The sequence below is a fragment of the Helicoverpa armigera genome, chromosome 27 (assembly GCF_030705265.1).
Source record: "Helicoverpa armigera isolate CAAS_96S chromosome 27, ASM3070526v1, whole genome shotgun sequence".
Classification (NCBI taxonomy): Eukaryota; Metazoa; Arthropoda; class Insecta; order Lepidoptera; family Noctuidae; genus Helicoverpa; species Helicoverpa armigera.
The window spans coordinates 7,398,770-7,416,412 of record NC_087146.1 but is presented as its reverse complement, the minus strand read 5'-3'; the positions used below and the strand labels follow the sequence as shown (position 1 = coordinate 7,416,412).

The following is a 17,643-nucleotide window of genomic DNA, read 5'->3' as shown; positions in this document are numbered from 1 at the left end:
TAAGTCACTTGCTTAATTTCTTCGAACTTCTTAAAACTTACGTAATTTTACAGAAGCTACTTATAAGTGTAAAGTTGGAATAATATGAGGGCGAATTAACGAAAAAATAAAACTAAAGATATTTTTTTAGCTTTTCTGCGCTAATCGATCTCATAAAAAAATCATTAGTGATGAATGAATATATTTTTTTAATGATTTCTTTTTATAATTTACAATTTTAACCGTCAAGTTTACGAAATATATTAAAATCAACCATTATTACATCTTCGATGAAAACTAAAAATTCATAGTTAAAAGTATAAAAATCCATAATCGTTGCAACAAATAAAATCAATTAAAATTGTAAACTACAAAATATAAATGTGAAAATAAAAAATGAATTAAAACAATAATTTACTGTGAATAAACAAAAATGTTAATACGATTCCATATTCCTACAAAAGTTGAGTATCATAATTTCATTTTTTTTTAATTACATACATTTTCATACAAAAACTTCATGTTTTCATAGGACTTTTCTGTTGCAAAATTGTCTACTAAACTTTGTTTTAAAACATGTAGATTTTAAGTTATAAGTTTGATTGGCATGTGTCTGTATGTCTGACACCAGTCTAACCAAGGGTATTGGGTTGCCCGGTAACTGGGTTGAGGGCAGATAGGCAGTCGCTCCTTGTAAAACACTGGTACTCAGCTGGACCCGGTAAGACTGGAAGCCGACCCCAACATAGTTGCGAAAAGGCTCAGAGGATGACGTGCCTGTGCCTGTGGCACCGTAGATCTTAAACGGGTGAACCGCAAAAATTTAATTTCAAAGCTTTTAAAAGAAACATAAATTGGTGTTATTACAACGACAACAGAAATTTATCAGACATTGAACACATTTTAATAAAACCTTTGCGTTTTTCATCTTTTGTAATTAGAGTGAATTGCACCATTTAACTATAACGATAACCAAACCATTTTCAGTTGTCAAATCGCCAATGTGACCAATGGGCGGCAAGTATACGGCTGGTTATGGTTTGGTTATCGTTATAGTTAAATGGTGCAACCTTCCTGATTCCCAATCACCGACCACATAAACGTCAGTTTTCTCAAAACAACTACCTTCTCTAAATTGTCATATTAGTAAATAATTTTAAGAAAAACAGATGTTTATATTGTTGATAAACTTAGACCTTTACTGACAAAGTTTAGTAGACAATTTTTATCAGTGTTTATAGTTAATCTAGGCTCTCACACACACTGCAAACTAAACAGTCGACCAATAGTTGCTTAATGAAAATTTTTACTGTGAATTCTATGAAAATTTTAGTAGGTCTGATACCAGCCAAATATCTGATCTTTGTAATGTGCCTACTACCATTCATCTTCATACTGATTTATGAGCCCAAACAAACTATTAAGTTGTAGTGGCCTAGTGGGTAAAGAACCAACCTCTCAAGTAAGTTTGGTTTCAATTCCAGGTTAGGCAAGTACCAATGCAACTTTTCTATGTACTTTCCAACTATATATTGGACACAAATGACTGATTAATTGAATCTTGAGGAAACCTGGACTATACAGTCTGAAATCAGCAACCCGCATTGAGCAAGCGTGGTGATTAATGCTCAATCCTTCTCCGTGTGAGAGGAGGCCGCAGCCCAGCAGTGGGACGACAAATAAATAATGATGAATACAGTTTTTAGTAGTCTGTCTGATACCGGAAAAATACCTAATCGTTGTTAAGTGTGTACCTCTATCCATTTTCATAGGCTGATTATGATTATTGCTTCTTGTAAAGCACTGGTACTCAGCTTTATACAGTTAGACGGGAAGCCGACCCCAACATAGTTGGGAAAAGGCTCGGAGATGATGATGATTATTGTTGATTGGTTATGATACTGATTTATGAGCCAAAAACTATGGGGCGACTAAAAGTTTGCAGCGTGCGAGTGTATCTACAGGGTGATGTGATCAGCTCTCTTCGACCATGGAGTCCTCAGACCGCTCGGAGCTCATGCAGTCACCTTTAGGAGCCACTTTCGACGGTTTCGCTGTCTTGCCTACGAAGATTTCTACCTCCTGTAATTAGAAAAAGAATATATTAGTAAAGGGCCATTTTGTTTTAAATTCTATATCAAAATTTAACCAATAGTTAGTTACATGAAAGAGTAACAAAATCCATATATTCTTATGTTGAGTTGCACTATTTACTATTCAACTTGCTATGCTTGCACCATTTATTTAATCCGTGCATCGGAGAGCACGTTAATGTAGGTCCTGCTTGTGATCTCTCTCCGGTGGTGTCGGATTGTCGTCCCATCGCGCTATGAGAGTGAAGGAATAGTGAGTGCACCTGTGTCCAAGCAAATGCTTGTGCACTATAATATGTCCTGCGCAGTTGGCTAATAGTGGCCCGCTCCCGCTTCGCTTCGGTAACCTCAATAATTATTAGTATTCACTACATATATTAATTTATGCATGTATTATATATATAAACCTTTTGAAACACTCTATCTGATAAAAACCGCATGAAAATCGTCTGCGTAGTTTTAAAGATTCAAGCATACATAGGGATATAGGGGCAGAAAAAGCTACTTTGTTTTAAATTATGTAGTAGTAGTGATAATAGTCAGATATATTGTATGCTATAAAAGTATAGTAGTGTGTTACCTGGCTGCCCTCGATGCCCATGTCCTTGTGCAGGTCGTGGCTGGTGCCGGGCGCCGCCGCCCGCGCCGCCAGCTGACGCTCACGAGCCACGCGTCTGAGGAAATTACATATTTGTGTTAGTTTTTGTTGAGTATATATTTTTTCAAATAATTAAAAGAAAGAAAGAATAATTACTTATTGGCACAACACAAAACATACACATAGAATAAAAATACAAAAATAACAATAGGTTGCGCCAAATACATCCAGTTCAGGTATGTCAAACAAATTATTAGAAATAATATTAGAAGAGATTTATTATTTAGTGTATAAAATTTATGTTATATATATGGTAATTTTTATTTGGTTTTCTTGTATTCGTGGCAACTTTTAAAGAAGAAAAAGAAGGGATAAACGTAGCCTTTCTTTATATATGGGCTCTCTATCTACAAGTAGACCACTTTCTCGCTGACTAATACATAATACAATCAAACCTCTTTTTGGAAAGTCGGTTAAACATTACAGACTGGAGTAAGTCTATATCCAACAGTGGGATAATATAAGCTAAAGAAACAAATAATCACCTCCTATGCTCCAACATAGCTTTTCTATCGGCTTCTCGTTTCTCGGCAGCGAGTCGTGCCTTCTCGTTCTTGACGACCGGAGTAGCACGGGCGCGGCGCGGAGACGTCACCGGGGTGGACGGCTGGGGCTTTACTGTTACTGCTATCTGGAATATTGAGAAATTGTCTGGTTAGTTTTATAGTTAAAATTAATGCAGTTACAACCTGGCCGTGCCGTGCTCATACACTTTAGCACATGAGCGAGAGTTGAATACAGCTGTCGCGATTTCTAATCCCATTCTTTATCGGCAAGGGTAGTATGTGAAAATAGATGGTATGAGAGCTGAGTAAACCTCATCATTCCTCGCAGAATAGGGAGGATCCTCCGATCGGATGATTGTTGAGTCCGGTGATCTATATTTATATTCACTTGGCATGCGAACACTGCTTGAGCGATGCTGGATAGTTCGTCTTTCAAGGTGTAGATAGTGGTGTAAGTTGTAAAAATTATTTTCAATTTCCTCACCTCCTGCCAATTATTAGCTTTTAAGCTACATGCTGGTAATAACATGTCCCAAAACCCTTGTAAATCCTCCACTGTCATTTGAACATCTTTGGTAGTTGTTACGGGTAGTCAAAAGCCAGTAAGTCCGACACCAGTCTAACCAAGGGGTATTGTGTTGCCGGGTAACTAACTGGGTGGAGGAGGTTAGATAGGCAGTTGCTCCCGGCAGTCGCTTCTTGTAAAGCACTGGTACTCAACTACATCTGGTTAGACTGGAAGCCAACCCCAACATAATCGAGAAAAAGGTCATTGGGTCATTGGTGTCCAAGATATACTTAGAAAAGCTGTATTGGTCGGGCCACTGGTACTCAGCTGCATCCGGTTAGACTGGAAGCCGACCCCAACATAGTTGGGAAAAGGCTCGGGAGATGATGATGATCTAGAAAACTTCTACAAACTTTCTGAAACGTCTAAAATGTAAGTTTTCTTACCTCCTGCCAATTATTAGCTTTGAGTTCAGCTATATGCTGGTATATAGCGTCGACATTAGCGACTTGTAGACACACCATGTCCCAAAACCCTTGTAGATCTTCAACTGTAGTGGGGAACGGCTCGTCTTGTCGCTCGTTTATATTGTTGTAGCAGAGGCCTGGAAATTAGAAGAAAGAAGCTTAAGAGTCTAAAATTGTATGTATCTCTGAAATCATAAATTATGACACTAATAAAGGATTTTTGTGAGTGAGTGTGTTTCTTACTTCTTCAAATACAAATGGATTCTGATGAATCTTTTAGATACATAGACCGATTTGTTTATTTGCATAGAATGTATATGTACATTGAATGCAAATAAATAAATTACCTATGTTACAATATTTCTTGTTTAGCCTGTGTACATTCTGCCTTACTGGCATGCAAAATTATAACTTACGTTATTTATAAAGCATCAGAATAACTTTTAGACTACTTTTAATTCAATGTTGAAAGCTTCCTGAAGAATCAGGAAGCGATACCGGTGAAACATTTGTATCAGTTAATCCAAAAATTCATTGGCATTTAATTCTGATTGTTAATGTTTATGCGATAAGGATTACGACAAACAGCTATAGAACTACAAGAAAGTTCAGTAGGTCCTAAAAGTTTTCCCCAAGTGCAGGGCTCATAAAATGGCTATGCTTGCTTATGCTGACAGTGAACCTTACCTACCGAGTTACTATTATCTTCTCAATACTATCTAATCCCAATTTAGTAGAAAATATAATAATATTTACCTTCAAACTGCTGCATCTTCTGTGTAGCGAGAAGCCTCGCCTTGCCGGACGCGGCGCGGAGGAAGCCAGCACTTCCTCGCTCACATCCTCGCGATTCTGAAAACATTGTACAAATGTGTTTAGTCAAACTCTATCATTTTTAATAGTGCTAGTTTTATATGGACACAGGTCTCTGGTCGTAAGTTGGTCTATTTACCTATTTATTTACGGTTATTGTTATTAATTATAAAGGTTATATACCAGTAAGAGTGCTTAAATAATTTCAGTACAATATTACCTAAGTAGGTAAATTTTTTTTGGATTGGTACACCAATAATACACAAAGTGCAGCTACTGTGTACTCTCTGATTCTCGGATTCAACTCCCGGATTGGGTCTAAATCGCTTTGCAGGTTTTAAGAAACTTTTAAAGGCAGCCTGAAAGTTGGTGCTTGATACAAATATGCGTCGGGAGTAAGTTAATGTCGGTCCTGCGTCTGATCTCGATCAGGTATGTAGGATTAGCATCCCATTCGGCTATGAGGATGGAGGAATAGTGAATGCACCTGTGTCCAAGCAAATGCTTGTGCACTATAATATGTCCTATGCAGAGGCTGATCTCCTCAGTATCTATTTGAAACTTTTGGAAAAACTTGGCATAATTACTTGGATACTCATTTAAATTCATATAGCATGCAATATTAAATTCAGTCCGTCCAAACGACCATGAAGTAGTTCCACCTGCATCAATATTATTGAAGAAACTTAACATTGAGAATAGGAAAACATCTTTAAACATTCAAATGAGGTATTAACTAATTTGTTCTGGTGTAAGGCCATATTATAATATTATGTCATTGAGTTTTCAGATCAATGTCAAGTTATATTGAAATGTATACTAATATTATAAAGCTGAAGAGTTTTTTATCACCCTATTCTCGAGACCTACAAGACCAATTAAAAAAATATTTCAGTTTTAGATAGCTCATGTACATATTTCAAGAACTACTAGACCGATTTGAAAATTATTTCAATGTTACACATGCCATTTACCTTATAGGAATGCTACTTTTATATCTTTATATCTGGGTGCTCAAAGTAGCTCCCACAGGACGCAGGTAAAATCACTGGAGGAATCTAGTATAGAGTACATAGGCGATACGTCAGGTAGAAGTAGTTAAAAACTCAGACATGGGTCATAAAAATGATATAATGACTAGGTTCCTTTGCAAACTATTTATTGTATTGGTACATTCAAAATTGCCTGTCAGGGTTGGTACTTACACATAAAATTTTGCTACCCATGCGGGCACTATTAAAATAGGATCAAAATTTCAACCATGTGAAGCATTCATACCTTAGAATTAAGGTAAAACGCAAACCACAGTTTGTTTCTATTAAATACTCCAATATTATCTAGCGTAGAAACTACTCCGCGCACCCGGAAAAACTAGGTACAGCCTTCCTCGATAAATGGTCTCATTGGCCTTTCTAAGGGTAATGAGACCATTTGTGAACTCAGAGTTACATTCACATATGTAATATTAATTAAGAAATCCATAATGAAATATTAGACAACCCTATCAATCCACAAACCAGTTCGGCAGACCGAATTTAATTGTGGCAACAGAACTATAACAATTAGATACGCCTTAACCAGACAAGGTCTTAGCTATAATTATTGAAGAGCCCCAAGCTAGACTTAGATATTTTGGTCAGATCTCAATGATATAATTTCTTTTAAAGGATATTTTATTTTGAAACTAAATAATAATTATAATTGTTATAGAAGAGCTCCTTCTAGACATAGATATTTAGATCTTTTGGTCAATGTATTTCTAATTTCAATGTCATTATTTCTTTTAAAGGATATTTTGTTAGGTTTTGAAAATGTTAGGATTTGAACTTGACATTTCCTTTTTAAAATATAGCATAGGCTTTATGTAAGAGGCTGGAAAATTCATTTGGTGAATGACGGCCAATGATGCCGATATGGACATAGGCAGTTAAGGGGTTTAGAAAACTATTGATTTGGAATGAATCAAACACGACAAATCGTATGTTACGTCTCAGATCGCTGCTGCTGACAAAACCACTAATAACTTTAAAATCGTAGAGTAATTTTGATGAAAGATGAAAAACCAGCTATGTGTTAACTAAATATTAAACACGCATCAAAATTGGCACACATAGCGGTATAACTCCCCTTCTTTTACGTTGGTGGTTATAAACCTTGGCCTGAAACCTCTTATGTAGGATAGTAAATTTTAGTAGTAGATTTTTCTCACCTGTAAATTTTCCAACTCCTTTTCCGCAGTAGCAGCGAGAGCCAACAGCCTCTCTGTCTCCTTCTTCTCCAAGCTCAAGAAGTAATGAGCATCCTTCACCACTTCCACACCATTCGAATCACCATTAACACTAATCACCGATTCATCAGCAACATCACTATCGAGTTTTATCACAGAAATACCATTTGTAACCGACACTGCACTTTTATCCTGTTCTTTCTCAGTCTTTTCCAACTTAGGAATGTCTTCAATCTTCTGCGGAGACAGATCACTTTTCACACACTTCTTTGGCGAAATTATTGGCAGTTGAGCGCGGAATTCAGGCCTTAGATGCCTTAGAACTGGTAGGGACACGCTAGAATCCATCTCCCCGTTAGGACTGGTGCACAGATCCTTCTCAATCTCCTCAGGACTCTTCTCGAGTTTTCTGGGGACCCTTTCAGGAGTGTTCAGAGATTTCTCCGTCAAAACCTTAGGGTCGTCATCTTCGCTGGTGCTTTTGAGTTTATGGCGCTTCTGATTGAAGAAACCTTGAGCTAAAGCGCCAGGCCCGTAAAGCCTCTCAACCCTCTGCTGAATAAAACTCTTCATAGGACTTGTTAACTGTTCCCCATTTTCCTTCGTGATTTCTACTCTCTTCGAGACCCCATTAGAAGATATGGTGTAAGATTCAGAGCTGAATCTAGTTTCTTTACCGTTAGAGGTCACAGTCTTCCTGAAATTCGTCTCCGAATAACTGGACTTGAAGGTGATCTCCTTAGAATTATCCACTTCATCGGTTTTATGAAGCATTGATGTAGCGAAATTCTTACTTTCGCTCGATATGTAAGGACGGCTGCTAGTCGTCATATTGCCTAAAAGTCGTTCTTTAACTGCTTATTTTCGGCCGCCATGTAGACATTAAAAGGTGACGTGGCTAAGTAAGGGTCTGTGTGCGCCTTAGTAGGCGCTTTTGTGTCAAATCAGCGCGCGTATCATGGGGCCCGAATGTTGGCACCAGCAGTTTATTCGCACTGACCGGAACTGGGACGAGGAGCGAGTTATTTTCGCTTCTGTACTGGTAAGTGTGTGTAATAGGCCTTATTGGGAAGCCTCTCGACTTTTGTTTATATCCTGCCTTAATTTCGAATCATATGTAGTTAGATTCGTGTATCCGTTGACAGAGCAGGCTAGGTTGAGATAGCTGGGTTTTATGGGGTAACTCGTCCCGTTTTTATGGTGTCCTCTAGATCTGTGGCTGGAGGTGTCGACATAGACAGGGGTGGTTTGAGGAGATTCTCAGACTTCCTGGGGGTGGGTGTGGTGTCTTCTGGGGTTCGGACGGGGGTAGCGACGGGTGTGGGGCTAGCCAGGTAGTTAGGCTGAAGGTTGGACCCTGCCCGTTCCTGTAGACGGGATGTGAAGTCTCGGATCCGACTGGTTGTCGAAGAGGGTGTCAGAAGGTTCAGACTTCCTGATGTGGTATCTGGAATGAGAAGAACTACGTTATTATGTGATCATTTGGTATGTAAAAGGTACCTATTTTGTTTCATGGATGATGCTGAGTCGTTGAAAAATCATTAACTGCAATACACTTAAAACATTAAAACAACGTGACTTAAAGTACGTCAACATGACCTTGCAAATTAAAACAATTTCGTAATAGGTATTTCTGGGCAGTACAAATAATCAATTGATAACTTTTAATGTAGGTAAACATAAATTATAAATGCATGATTAATTATTATAAATGCATGATTAATTTTCTAATCTTTATACCTTTGATTCTTTCTGTTTTGCCTCGCTGTTCCATTTTTAGTTTATTTTAAGTACATACACTGTATGATTGTTGTTTTCTTAGAAAAATACTGACTGCCTTGCGAGTTATTCAATATATTAGGGCTGTCACTACTTATAACAGAAACATTATTCCAGAATCTAATTTCATTAAAAATATTCTATTCAATTCTATTAAAAAATATATATATAATATCATGCCCTAAAAGTAGGTAAAAATAAAAACTCAAAGAGAACAAGACTTGAAATTATTTCATTGATGTAAGATGAGTAAGCACCTTAAACATACCCACACAAAAAAATAGTTTTCATGAATGAAAATACAGAAACATACCAGAATAATAAAATATAATGTATAACATTAACACACAAACAACAATAATAAAGCCAAAACCACTGCCACACAGATAATCCACAGATTAAAACCAGCAAAATCACCAAAAGGTTCGGAACTACCACAAAAACTTTTGCAAACACTCACAGGCATGAAAAATGAGGTAATAATCACACATTTTGTATTTAGAATCATTTAGAAGAATAAAAAGTTCTAATATATAAAAAATAATTACCACACAGCATGGCTGACTATCTTATCAATGAGATATAAGATTGTATGTCCGTGAGAATGTAATATATGATGTAAGTGAGATAAAATGTGTGTATGTGTGCGTATGTTGTCATTGAACTACATTATTTGGGTTGACTAGCTTTTCTTCTGTAGTGTTTCCCGCGTTTTTGATAATTTTAGTAACCAACTCCTATTCTTACATTAAAAATGTTAAAAGATTTTTAAGAAGAAAGCGGTTCTGAATTTGAGCATGTATTTTAGTAAAATTTTTAAATGCAGGATACCAATTTTATGTGAGTATTATTTGAGAATATCGTAATAAACATTTTTCTTTCAAAATATGATAAAACTCAACTTCATAACATATTGGCCAATTAAAGTAAAATTTTGTATGGAGATAGATAATTCCGTTATTCCCACATAAGCTGCATTATAAACCCTGGGTGAGATATTATAAGATTGATGTGTATATTTATTGTTTTTAAGAAACAACAATAAACCAATACAGAACCTTTTATTTTTGCCTATTTAGAAATTCCCTTAAAATAAAATTCAAACATAACCTTGTGTTTATATAAATAACATAGAACTAGGTATAGTATATAAATATAATGGGCATTGTATATTAAAAACACAAAAACCACAGCATCAAAGAAATTCTCGATTTCAAAACACATTCAAACTAAATAAGAAAACTGACCAGTTCACGAACGCCTACACCCATGACTCATATGTCAAGTCAATATGTATGCCAACTATTTCTTTGTGTTTGTTTATTTCTTAAGGCTATGCAATAACATTTGCAAGTCACACCTTATTGTGTAAGGTGGCTCCTCTTGCATTTGACAGTTTGAGAAATTATTCTTTAAACTCTTGTATGCAACATCAAATAAGAGAATAGAATTCAATTGTGTGTCATGTATATCTGCGATGCCAGCATATAACAAGTAAAATATTTTCTAACCAACTTCAAAAAGGGAGGTTCTCAGTTTGTATGTATGTAGGTTTGCATACTAATTATCTCTCATTTTGATGAGGTTTTCGTACTAAGGAGAAAGTTTTGATTTAGTTTTTTTGAGGTCAGAAAGGCAGTCGCTCCTTGTAAAACACTGGTACTCAGTTGCATCCAGTTAGACTGGAAGCAGAGTTGGGAAAAGGGTCGACAGATTTTGTTATATTTTTGATTTAAATAACCTACTTATAATTAAGTGCTGTGAAAAACTTGATTTAAAATAATGTCAAAGTAATAAAACGTATTAATAACTTTGACTTTGAAAGAGAATGCTGAAATGAAATTAAATGAAACAATAAGCAATTAGCAAAAAATCAAGATAGTTATAGCTGTTTAATTATAAAGTGACTATATGTATATTGATAGCTACATTCTATATAGGTAAAGCCTGATAGCATTTTCACCTGATAAATGTGCTATCTATCACTGAAAGCCTTTCAGGGGTTATTCATTCAATTCAATCAAGCAAAGCAACCAACTCGTCAACTTTATAATATTAGTATAGATAGGTATTTTGTTAGTATTTCTCTCTAGGTGTCGGGCAACAGGGTTGATTGCCCGAATAACTGGGTTGAGTAGGTCAGACATGCAGTTGCTCCTTGTAAAACACTGTTACTCAGCGGCATCGGTTTGACTAGAAGCCGACCCTAACACAGTTGGAAAAAGGCTCGGAGATGATGTAGTTTTGTTTCATATTAAGAAATACATCTTTTAAAACAAAATCCTTGTATTTTGAAACTTATTGCATTTAAGAAGCTAGCTACATAAACACAATAATATGTCTATATAAGCAATGATGCAGTAAAAGGTCAAAGTCATACTTCCACAGACAGATTTCAACCTTTTTAGGTTAAAATACTAGAATAAGATAAAAATCTATGAATTTCCAACTTATTAAGCTAAATACATACTTGTCATGTATAAATAAATATTAAAATTAGGTTATAGAGGCAAAAGGTCAAATAATATTTGAAAAACAAGTTGTGGTATTTTTGAACAGATTAACTATACATATTTAACTTTAATTTCGTCCTTATATGATGTATATTATGTATTTTTCTTTTATTACAATATAAGCGACGTATTGTAAAATGACTATCAGATTTTAAGCCAGAAAATAATTAGAAAGATGAATCGTGTTTCTCTGAACTATTATTAATAATCTTATTAGTCATCTACCTTAGGCTGGTTGTAAAAGATACTGCGTCATGCAGGGTCCAACAAATCTAACACAGTTTTATAATCAAAAAGTATTTTCCATAAAATAAAAATGTTACAAAGTACGGTAAAAGTAATTATTTTTAAATCCTTTTTGACATTGAAAACCGGCTCCAAAACTTACCGATCGCTTTCAACACACATTAACTGAATTACACAATATTTAGAATGTTATAGAAACCAATTTACAGTAAATATTTTTTGAACACATCATATAATTTTTCACTCGCTAAACTATTTTATGACATCAGTTCACAAAGAAGAAATGTCAACGTTTTATTTTTTTTTACTCGAGTCGACGACGCACACCCGTTTGCGGCCAGTCCGCACCGTTCCGTTTCACGGTCGACAAGTTTTGGTTTCGTTGATTCACAGAAAGTTTATAGATAGCGTTGTCAGATTTTTGCGAAATATTTATCTCAGGTGTGTTTAGGTGCGTATTCGTAAGCAATATGACGGCAATGACCGAGCTGGAGCCGTGCGTGGGTAGAAACGAGGTCGATACATAGATTATCCACATGTGTACGTATTATAGTTATATGTCAATGGTACGTATCCGATTGTCTTTTGTTTGTGAGTGCATTTTGCAATCAGCATTGTTTGCGATTTCTATGCATGACCTAGATTTATTATGGAGTTTTATAAACATCAGCTATGGTGTTTAAGTCATGTTTATCCTTTAATCGATCGCAATCGGTCTGAGAATGAATTAAATATTTACGACTTCCGTTATGAATGAGAACATGAATACCGAATAATAACTATGGTATTTTATTTTATAATAAATATTTTCATTTCTATACTGCAATTTCTCAGATATTTACGAATAAAATTGTCGATCTTTACCTATAAAGCTAAGCGAAAAGACATTTCCAGTTTTGAATGCACACCTATGATGCACACATTCGCGCTCATTCAATTTGATGTGCGTTTCGTTTCACACAAAATAACTATCTTTAACTAATTAAACACTTTTGATTCTTTCGATATAAATAGTTTCATGAAGATTTAAGAGAATATAAATCCCGTATAAACTTGAAGAAAGCAAGTAAGAGATGTCGTCGAGGAGCGAAAACAGACGCTTTTAAATAGCAAGAGATGTGCTGTTTTAAATTAATTCAATTGACTTACCTTTTAATAAATAAGCATGCCATAACAATATGAATACGAATAAGATAGAAATTAAACTACAGTACAAATACTACAGAAAAGGAAAAAGAAAACACAGATTAAATATGATAGTAAAGACATTTATTAATATGAAAATAATAATTATGAAAGTAGCTTGATGAGTTTTATTTAAAAGTAAAATGCGTGTTCGTTTGAAAGTTGAAAGATTTCGCATTTTACTTTAAAAATAAAATTCATTAGAAAAAAACATTGTATTACGATGATAATGAACTGAAAAAATAATCACAATCAGTCATGCTTAAACAAAAACAGTACGAATCAAATACATTTACGAACGACAGAAAAAGCCAAAAACTTGCCAGCATTAGAATTACCTGAGAAATCAGTGCTAGCGTCGACATCCAGGGAACAGCTTCCTATGGAATCCACAGATTTATCCATCACTTTGACAGTTAAGTCCTTCGCTACTTTAACTAAATCAGACTCTTTAACTTCAATTTCGTAAGGTCCTATACTATCAAAGTCTTCAACATTCGATTTAGGAGACACAGTCGAGCTTGGCAATCTTATATCAGTTTCATCAGTATTAATAGTCAAAATGGAGTCAGGTTTCAGTTCTTCAACACCGTTTTGTCTAAAATAAGTGTGCTTTGGCTTGTAAAAGTGCTTTGAACTGGCTCAATATATTCCACGTCTTCGTCGAAGTATAAATGGTTTGTATGACCACTTGGACCTTGAATGTTAGTAGCGTCTTTAGGGACCGCGTCAATAACTGTCTGTGTTTTATGAATATTCTTATAGTAATGGTTTTCTAACTTTTCTAGCTGCCTTCTTGTATCTGACTGTTTTTTCTTACAGAGTCTATTATAACAGGCAGGTTGAGTAAATCTGGAGTCTTTTCTCCATTATCTCTCTTAAAAGAGGTGAGTCATCACTTTCGAGTTCAAACCGCTTATATTTTGATGAACAGTAGTCGTCGATAGATGAAGTATCAGACTTTTGAATCAAAGAACGTGTCGAGAGAAAAACGATTTACGTTTTTCTTTGGTTGGGAGGCTTTGCTAAAATTTGGCGCTACAAACGGCTCATTTGCTTTGTATGACTGCACGCAAATGTTACTCGTATTTACCAAAGACTTTGGTCTTGTTTCTTTAGCCAGATTCACAGCCACGCGGTTAGTTTCGACCTTTCTAGAATCCAAGCTTAGAGTCTTACGGAATCTCTCATTGAGGTTTGCTAGAAGAAAGTGGCGCCTTTCCGTCGATTTTGGCGTGACATTGTAGCTTTGCTTGCTACTAGAAGGCTGGCAATGAGGTATATGTTCTGTATACTTAAACTCGATATCGTTTTCAGAAAAGTCTTTGGGTTCCTCGTAGTTTTGAGTGCCAGGCTCTGGTCTTTGGAAGGAGAAAGAGCCTCTAGTTGAGCTTTTCTTCCTGTCACAAATGCAGCTACCTACACAGCTCAATCTCATGCATCTTTCTTCTGGCTCCAAGGAAACCTCGTGGTCATTAGGAATGTAAGTATCAGGCTTGCTTTTATGGACTAGGAGATCCTGCCTGATTTTCTCCAACCTCTCGTCTCCATGGAGACCCCTTGTGTACTTAGACTTTAGGGGTCTGAAGAACCTTATGGATCCTGAAGTGTGTGGTTCAACGGACCGTCTTCTGACAAAGGATGGGGAGTCAGAGATCTTGTTGACTCCTAGGAGAAGGACTGGTGATTTCTTGTCCTCTTCGTCCGGTAGATCGCTGGAAAGAGAGAGTGCGGGTCATATTGTGTTCTTTTACTATAGCTTGAGGAGACAAATGTTCCAAAAACTTTTGAAATAGTATTAATAATGATTGGATTCTGTTTGTTTTATAATTGTACAGTATTTCTGGACTATGGACAATGAAAATATATCAAGGACGGGTGAAACTGCTTGTAGAAGCTAGTTTGTAGGTATGGTTTATATCTATACTAATTAAAATGTATACTTCAAAATTTTGGAACATTGGTCATGAAAAGCATAAGTGGTAAAATGGTTTGTATCGAAAAAAAATACGAATAATAATGGTTTTGTCGCGAAGGCCAATTTGTTAGTTTCTGCAAGCATACAGAGTGCCCAGTTTACTTGAGTTGATAGAGGAATTTTAAAATAGTTTGCATTGCCATACGTCATCCTGTCAATAGTATTCTGGGTATACTGTATAAGCAAGTGACTTTTCTTCAGCCAATGATAATTATCCGTGCTGTTAGGCATTGAAAAATTAAAAAATATGTTAGTTTTCTTGGTTAGTAAAAATCAAAACACAACCTTTGTCAAGGCACAAAAAATCGAAAATCAAAATTTTACTCACGTGTTTAGAAAATAATTATTAAAAAAATGTATCTTCGATAAAATAATAAAGTGGTGCCTACTGTCAATTTTAAAGCCAGAATTCATAGTATATAAGTAGATAAAAAATGGGTACTTTTAAGTCATAAAAGGTTTTTCATGAAATATTAAAAAATCAGTCATTTATTTATGAAGGTAAAGTACGAAGTTCACGACATTTTCATGAAATCTCGTGAATTTTGTAACTGATGTTTAATTACTTATTTAGCTTAAGTTATTTTAAGTCACTGCTATTGCATTGGGTATATCCCATAAGGATAGCAAGTAAATAAATAAAAATATGTAAAAGTACATATTTTTGTAAACTCTAATCGTGAGTCGCCATTTTGTTTAAATGTCAATTATATTTTTACCAGTGTCACCAGTATAAGGTACGGACTGGCACGCCCTGTTACTCCCTTTATTGGTCTCAACACGCAACTTTTTTTAGAATTCTTTCGCAATCAAAGCACGAAATGAAAGGGAACTAACCTTTCTTGGAAAATTGTAAGCTAAAACGCATTTTCCATTCCTACATGCTTTGATTTCAGCTATTTGGAATGGAGGTTAGCTTAGAATGAAAGAAGAAAAAACGATTTATTTCTACAAAAGACGCTTAGGGTCGTTGTCAATATTTTAACAACTTTTTCTTACCGGAGATAAGAATTTGGCATTATTCGTATTGGGCTGCTATCAAAATTCTATTTCTAATACGTAAAACTATAGATAGATAGTAGATAGATAGAATATTGAAAATGGCCGTTAGATCATAGATTCGCACATCGATATATGTGTAGATTCGCCAAGATTCGCACCAAATTAATTGGCGCGAAAATGAAATGTCAAAATGGCTTCGTCAAAATCATAGATCTATAAACAAAATATACCAATTTCCTATAAGCCTTCTAGAAAGAGAGGAAGCTATGTGGTTTTAAATATGGTGTCTTTCTCTATGTATGTTACAAATACCGTTTTTAGTAGTACACAGGTTATACATTAATGATTTACTTATTTCCGTCCATTATTTAGGTCTAATATGGAACTTAACTCCTTCTCCGTGTGAGAAGGCCTGTGCCCAACAGTGGGACGATAAAAGGCTGTAACTGTAACTAACTGTATGGAACTTAACAAGATAATCATTGTCCCTATTAGAGGCGACATGCTGTTTAGCTTGACATACATTATTATAATGTCTATGTTAAGTTTTTCTAGTTTACATTTAAGTAGGTTATGTTATAAAGAAATTATATGGGTAGTTTGTTTACCTATAATAACCGACTGTCCATGCTGTGACCAATCAGTACCTACTGCTAAAAGATTTAAGACAAAGTTATCAAGGGTCCAGGGTTACATTTTACAAAAACGATTCTTTCAGCATACTTTTGACATAAGCCTCATAGAATAAACATTTTAAAACCGCGTAGCTAGTCAAAATCATAATAGGTATGTCACTTGACATGTGATGATAGACTTAAGCAATTAAAATGATATTAGCATCATAGTACCATATGACCGTGACTTCTTGACATTGATCACGCTCTGCTATTTTTAAAGATCTTTAATCCACCTGAAAGCCTTTGATATGGAATTGCTAAACTGCTAAGATGAAAAGGCTTTTGTTTGTTTACTTGAATTCACTAATCTCAAGTAGGTACAGTCCCATTTGAAAAATATTGGAGTATTAGACAGCCTATTTATTGCGGAAAGTTATATGCTATTTTCTTTCCCGGTGTTATAATTAGGGCCCTCGGGGTATGGGTGAAACCGCTAGGTTTGAATAATATCTTTTCGCTTTTCTTAAAGCCTATGTAATATTATTGGCATTAAAAATAAGTGATTATCGAGAACCTATTCTTAAGAGTTGCGTTTACGAGCGAATGGGACACTTAATTTTGTTAATTCTCTATGTCGTAATTATTGTAGCTTTTAGTACTCTTTTGTTACAGTTAGCACATTTACTGCAAGTACTTATGAGAATAAGTCAATCCGTTTGATAGTCTGTAATCACCTTTTGCGTGCAATAAAGCAATTTGTGGTCTGACGGACCAACGGGACGTCTAGTGTTGTGAAACTTCTGCGTAATAATATCGATAAAATTATTATTGTTGCGTTACTATTAAGTTATAGCTGTAAGATTTTAATATGTAGGTACTTAAAGCTGTATGACAAGGTGACGTAGCTATTCATAAATCGAGATTGGTATAACTACAGGCCGTACAATCACTTATTTTAATGGTATAGAAAACTACGAAACAGACTGTAGAAAATATCATCATCTGTCTAGCCTTTTCCCAACTGTGTTGGGGTCGTCTTCCAGTCTAACCGGGTGCAGCTGAGTACCAGTGT

General features: G+C 35.4%; 1 protein-coding gene across 1 annotated transcript in view; it reads right to left on the bottom strand.

Annotated features, from left to right (window-relative positions):
* Positions 1-641: 641 nt before the first annotated feature.
* The window catches only part of LOC110384631 (uncharacterized), a 46,350-nt gene continuing 29,348 nt past the window's right edge, over positions 642-17,643 (bottom strand). Inside the window, 16 exon segments of the mRNA XM_064042220.1 lie at positions 642-2,061; positions 2,653-2,746; positions 3,216-3,361; positions 4,191-4,348; positions 4,968-5,036; positions 5,039-5,063; positions 7,234-8,090; positions 8,093-8,188; positions 8,191-8,322; positions 8,325-8,492; positions 8,495-8,698; positions 13,313-13,494; positions 13,563-13,794; positions 13,797-13,859; positions 13,862-13,941; positions 13,943-14,689. Coding sequence (XP_063898290.1) covers positions 1,954-2,061; positions 2,653-2,746; positions 3,216-3,361; positions 4,191-4,348; positions 4,968-5,036; positions 5,039-5,063; positions 7,234-8,090; positions 8,093-8,188; positions 8,191-8,322; positions 8,325-8,492; positions 8,495-8,698; positions 13,313-13,494; positions 13,563-13,794; positions 13,797-13,859; positions 13,862-13,941; positions 13,943-14,689 — 3,361 coding nt within the window. The 3' untranslated portion in view covers positions 642-1,953.